The 6000-nt window shown below is 39.7% G+C and overlaps 1 protein-coding gene across 1 annotated transcript in view; it reads left to right on the top strand.

The window, feature by feature from the left end:
- DDX10 (DEAD-box helicase 10) overlaps positions 1-5542 on the top strand; it is a 155195-nt gene extending 149653 nt beyond the window's left edge. Inside the window, exon 18 of the mRNA XM_005482551.3 lies at positions 2046-5542. Within this exon, the coding sequence (XP_005482608.2) occupies positions 2046-2235 (190 nt within the window). The 3' untranslated portion in view covers positions 2236-5542. The remainder of the gene's footprint in view (positions 1-2045) is intronic.
- Positions 5543-6000: the final 458 nt, after the last annotated feature.

The raw sequence follows: 6000 nt of genomic DNA on the forward strand, positions 1-6000 counted from the left end.
TTTCATATCCTGTCAGTATAGCTTCAGCATTTATGGAATATCTTATGCACTACAGAGACAAATATGAGAGAAATATTCCTTTCCTCAGAAAAGAAATAAAATGTTGGTAGCAAGCCCTGAAAAGCCACCCCCATCCAAATGACAGCTCAAAGCCAGCAAAGTTGCTATATCCTGTGAATTACAGGAAGAGTGAGTGTTTGGAGCAGTCATCATCTATTCATGAATCGTCACTGAATGTTTTCTGTTGGAAGGGACCTTCTGGATCATCTAGGTCCAGCAGTCCCTGCCGTGGGCAAGGACGCCTTTCACTAGACCACGCTTCTTTACACTCTTTTCTTCTTTTCTCTTGGGTAGGCAAGGAAGAACAATATAAAGGTAGGGTATTTCATTTGCCTAAATTGTGGAAATGCAGGGTGTTTCTTATAGGATTTCCCTCCTTCCTCTGGGCTCTGAGTAGGCAGGAGGTGGCCCAGTTCCTTTGTGCAAGGTGGGATGGACGAGAGAGGGAGGCAGGTCATACCTGTGCAGCCCACCAGCACAAGGCATCAGATCTCCTGGAACAATTCCTTCATCCCTATGGAGGGGCAGCCAGAAAGCACAGTGTATACAAGCTGCATTGTGCTGCTGATCCCTCTCAGAGAGCATTTGGGAACTTGCTGAGAACTGCCATGGTTGGGGTTAGTGTTTGAATTAGGTTGGTTTTTAGTGAGTGGTGAAACCAGCATTTCACAGGCTGTTAACTAGCCCTATTAATGGGAAAAAATAAGGTGGGCAGCTGAAGGTAGGTTGAATTGGGCTTTGGGTTCCTTTGCTGCATTGATTCTAAGGACAGTATTCCCCAATTAGAGCTATTTATTGTAACTGCTGTTTCTAATTGTTAAATGTCTAAACAACATTTCTGAATGGAACCGTTCACAGGCATTACGTTTACGCCATTGTAAAAACTATGGACATGAAAAAATTCCTGTTGAAATGGTTTTTTTTAATTAAGCTGAATTATCTGAGTAGAAATTTGACAAATTTTAATTGAAAATCTGAATTTAACCAACTTTTTTAGAAAAGCCTTAGCTCCGTTTCTGAAGTTCCATTTCAATTTTTGTTATATTTTTAAAAATACAAACACAAAAAGCTAAGAATGCTGTTTTGTTCCAGTTAGTTTGTTTGGATGGAATGATTTGGGGTGTGGAGGTTTGCATTTTACTAGTTTTGGGGTATGAACCTACAGCATACAACAACCACTCCATAATCTGGTTCCCAGATATATCTTACAATAGATTTTGATTGTTTTAAACTTAGATAAAAAGATTTATAGCATTTTTTCTATGTTTTGGACAAAAAACACATGAAGATACATGAAAGCTCTGTCTTTCCTCCCATTGTTGTCACATAGCCATGTGGTAGAAGCCAGGGTGATAAAACAGATTGGCAGCTGTTTCATCCAGATTGAAGGCTGCAAAAGGCAGTTCATTCAAATCTTTAAAAAACAGCAGAAGAAATAGGAATTCACCTGGGTAAATTAGTGGGTTTTCCTCTTCCTCTCATGGAAGAGAGGTGTTTAGTAGCTTCCAAGGGAAATGTCTGAAAGAAGAGGAAAGAGTGATTGAATTAAATCGTCCCAGATCAAAACTGTATTAAGTGTAGGATTTGGCAGTGAAAGGACAGTTCTTATATTTTTATTTTTGATGCATATTTATTGTAGGCAATATCTTGAATGCATGTCAAGGTCCACTGACACATCATGAAATCAGTTTTGTCAAGTTGTCTGTTGCTGTATTAGGCAGCAAATATTAGATAAGACTTATAGCAATATCCTGATACACTGTAATCAATTAAGACAGCAGAACATCCACCACCACCTCAGTCTGAGAGCAGCTGTAATTTAGACATTCAGAGTTCATCAGCTTCCATTGCTTCACCCTTTTGAATTGTAATTTTGTTTGCTCTTATCTTGACACAAATTTGCCTTGTTTAAAAGGAATTGTTAGATTACATGATGATATTGATTACCACAGTTATTAAAAAGACTAATTGATTTTTTTCTGCAGTGAACTTGAGGAGAAGACTGGAAGAAAGAAGAGAAGCTATAGCAACAGTGCCACAGCAGAAGAAATGCCACTGAAAAGAAAAAAGATGCATTTCAGCCAAGAGGAGGACCCCTGTTTGCCATTAGATACTGGGCTTTCTCTGGCAGAGGATGAAGAGCTTGTACTGCATCTGCTCAACAGTCACAACTAATTATTTTTTTCTGCAGGTTTTCTTCTCTGGGACATTTCCACAATTTTGTCAGTAGTTTACACAAAATGGATTTGGCATCTGTGCAGCTGGATCCCTGCGAATGTAGATAAATGAGTTCCACGTGCAATGGGATTGCCTTAGATTGGCTCACAGGTTATAGACAACATTTAGTTTGGTTTATAAGGCTTTCTAAATGAACTTTTCAACCTGAATCCCCAGGTGTCATTTTGCAGTAGCCTGTTCATCATTTTAAATCTCCAAGTTTTGAAACAATTACCTTCTTTTATTTTCATCTTGCTTTAAATGAAAACGGAATGTTCCTTTCTTGACCATGCCAGGTTTGTTATTTTGGAAGATATATGTGTACTAAAATTTTAAGGAGGAAATGCTGTTGGCAGCTCAGATCATATTACTTAAAAATGAAGTAGTACTTTCTTCTGTGTATAAGGCACATATTTTAAGAATATTTTAATAAAAATTTCTAGAGCCTTGATGTAAACTTAACTGTCTCTTTCAGCTTTGTTATGAAAGCTTGTATTTATCCTTCAGGTATCACTTCTGTTATGATTCTGTCACTGGTGTTAGGCAATTCAGAAAACAACATTTAGAAGCTAAAACTGAGTCTTGTCTTTGAATCCCATATGAGTGAGAACACATTGTCACATAGTAGTATCTGTTTGGTCTTTCCATATGTCCATATGAACATATTAAATACTCCTTTTTTGTCAATATCACTTTTTTGTCATAGGAATCTATCATCACCTATTCAGTACAACCCTTTCCTCCTCTCCCTATACTCTGTATCTTTTAGCTCAGTTACCCAGAACTGAAAATATACTGCAAATTCTTGCCTCCAAATGTTTGTTCCACTGTTCTGCCAGCAGGCAGGGTATCATAAAAACAATATTATAGGCAGAGCACATCTGCCATCTGCTCCTTCCTGACAATGTGGAATGAGAAGAAATGACTGAGTTTCACAAACAGCGAAACATGAAAGATGGGACCTGCTTGGCAGCTGATGCACAGTGTTTGTTTAGTCTACAGTGCCACAGTGGGCCTGGAAAATGCTGTGATCTGGGACCAGCATCACTGATGAATCTGTTAATGAAGAAGGATCTGCTGTGGTGCTGCTGTGACTGGTGCATGTGTCCCGTGTGCCATCCTGTGAATGGCTGCAGTGAATGTAATGAGCAGCCTCAGCAAAATATCTGTCTGTGCTGGGATAGCAGAGCTCCTGCTCCTGTAGCTGTGGAGGAGGACAGAAAACTGCAGTGCAGAGAGCTCCACCAGCAAAAAGCTGCTCAAAGATGATTTAGGTAGAGACAACAATACATACAGTGGTGTGTTCTTCCTGGAGATATTCAGGGACCCATAGTGTAGTTGGTGGTGGTCAGTTGTCTTGCACATCACCTGATGTCTCTCAAATCAAAGCTTTGCTCTAAGGAGCATGAGTTGTTGTTGAGGCAAGCAAGTAAAAAACCAAAATACTTACTGTTTCTGACTAGAATGTTCTTATTTGTATGCTGAAGTGGGGCAGAGATGTTCCTACCTATTAAACAGTAAGACTAAAATTTAAATTATATATGTTGGAAGTATTGTGGTGCACTTTTTATCTTGTGATAATTTTTTAATTGTCTGCACAAAAATAATTTTTCAAGTGCTTTTACTTTTGTATTTTTGTATAATGAAGTTTCTAATGTATTTGTGTTGTTTGATATAGAGCCAGTGTTTCTTGAATCCTTATGAATTTGCCCACCTACTTCAAATGTATCCATCCTTGAGGGTATGGTGTACATATAAAGAATGAAGCCACGTGAAAAAGAACAGGGAAGGGGCTTAAGGCAGGTGCTCCATGCCACGAGTGTATGTAAGAACAGGTAACTGCTGCCTATGATAGAAGTGGTAAGACAAAAAATCCAACATTCAGCATTTTTGGGAAGCAGCTGTGGTTCTGGGTTATCATTCCTGTGAGCTATAGATCTGCTTTAAGGGGCCCCTCACCAGCCCTGCTTTTAGCAGTGTTTTTCTGGTCCAAGAAAAGAAGCACAAATAGACAAAACAACTGCCAGTCTCAGGACTGACTAGGCTGAAGGACATTTTCCAGGGAGCTTGTTTCAATTCACACCTGGGGACCTCTCCATCTGATGCCAAAAAACCTGGCATGTGTGTCCAGAGCTAATGGGCAGGTGGAGCAGGGCTGGCTGGGCATGCCACCCATCATCTATCTCCTTTTCTCCTGGTCCCAGGCATGCCACTGTAGCATCACAAACAATCCTTTTGCAAGGCTTTTGCAAGATTGTACTTCATTATAGTCCCAGCTTACACGGGAGAAGTGGAAGTGGGGAAATCACAGCCAAAGGCTTCCTTGATAACTTTATGTAGTTGATCTACACCTCCTAAATCACTTGTGGATTACCAAGAGTAGCCTCCCACTTGGCATCTGAGCTGATGCTGTGCAGAATTGTAACCTTCAGGTGTTGCATGTTTGCTGGGGTGGGTTTCAGGCTTCTTCACCCCTGTAATTGCAGCCTATGGAAAATCCCCTTTGGAGACTTCTTCAGGAGGGGTGGCCGAGTCTGAGTAAGGTGCTGAGTATTTTCCAAAGCCAGTGGCCAGGAGACATTCTTAAACTGCCAAGCAGGAAGTCTTGTTTTAATTAATGCATTTTCAGATCAGTTTGCATTTTTGTATTATATGAATAGTGGTTGATTTCCTTCTGCTGCTAGAGTGGTTCTAGTGTGTTGATTTATAGCTGGGTATAGTATTAAGATCTATTACATGTAGCTAATTCTCAAGATATACATTAGGCATTTATGTAATGGCATAGTTTGGTCAGCTTTTATTCAGAATCAGTTTTTCTCTTTGTTGTGTACAAAATAATGAAGACTTTTGTTTGCCAGATAATTTATTGCAATTTGTTTGAAGCCTCTTTGGATGAAAACTGGAAGTCAGGTAAAAGTCAGGAGAGCATTGAAGAGTTTGGGTTTTTTAGATGGGTTAAATAGACTGACACTAGATGTGCTAGCTGCTGAAGACCCCCAACTTGCAGTATTTTCATGAGGCACATAAAGTATTTTCATGAGGCACATAGCAGAGGCAGTGTTAACCTCAGCATCATAGAAGTTTCTGTTCAGCGTTCACTTTGTAAAGACCTTAACCTTATTGATGCTGCACATTAAATTGTGTGAAGAGTATAAGAAATTTAGGTTGTATCATAAGGGATTGCAAATTAATATTAAACATTTTACATGGGTTTTTTTCTTTAAATATTATATGAATAAAAAAAAAAAATAATTCCTTCTGCTGCTGACTGAGTTCAGCTGGAGCATTGATTGGTGTGTCCTGCCGTCTGGCCATACTCATAAAGAGAGAGAAATGCCTGAAGCAACACATTAAAAACCAGAGAGCTGTGGTAGAGAACATTCATTTCAGGCTATAAAACATAGTACAAGATCTGAAGATACTGAAGTGACCCTGTGGGTTCCTGTAATCCTGGATATATATGACTAAACTGCTACTAAATACAAGAAGAAAATGTCTCTTAGTAAAGGCTGCTAATGGGTATTTTTCTTTATCGTGCTGCTCTCTAGTTTGACCTGATTGATGCTTATATCCTGTGAGAGATGGAGTATGCCTTGGAGCAGGGATGCTGAGCTGTGCTAGGCTGCAGCTGCTGCAGAAATGGCCACTGTGGCTCAGGGTGCTGCTGCGTTTATGCTGCAGGTCACTGCCCCAGCCATAACCTTCCTGTGGCAAATAACCTGA

Source organism: Zonotrichia albicollis, chromosome 2 (genome assembly GCF_047830755.1).
Source record: "Zonotrichia albicollis isolate bZonAlb1 chromosome 2, bZonAlb1.hap1, whole genome shotgun sequence".
NCBI classification, from domain to species: Eukaryota; Metazoa; Chordata; class Aves; order Passeriformes; family Passerellidae; genus Zonotrichia; species Zonotrichia albicollis.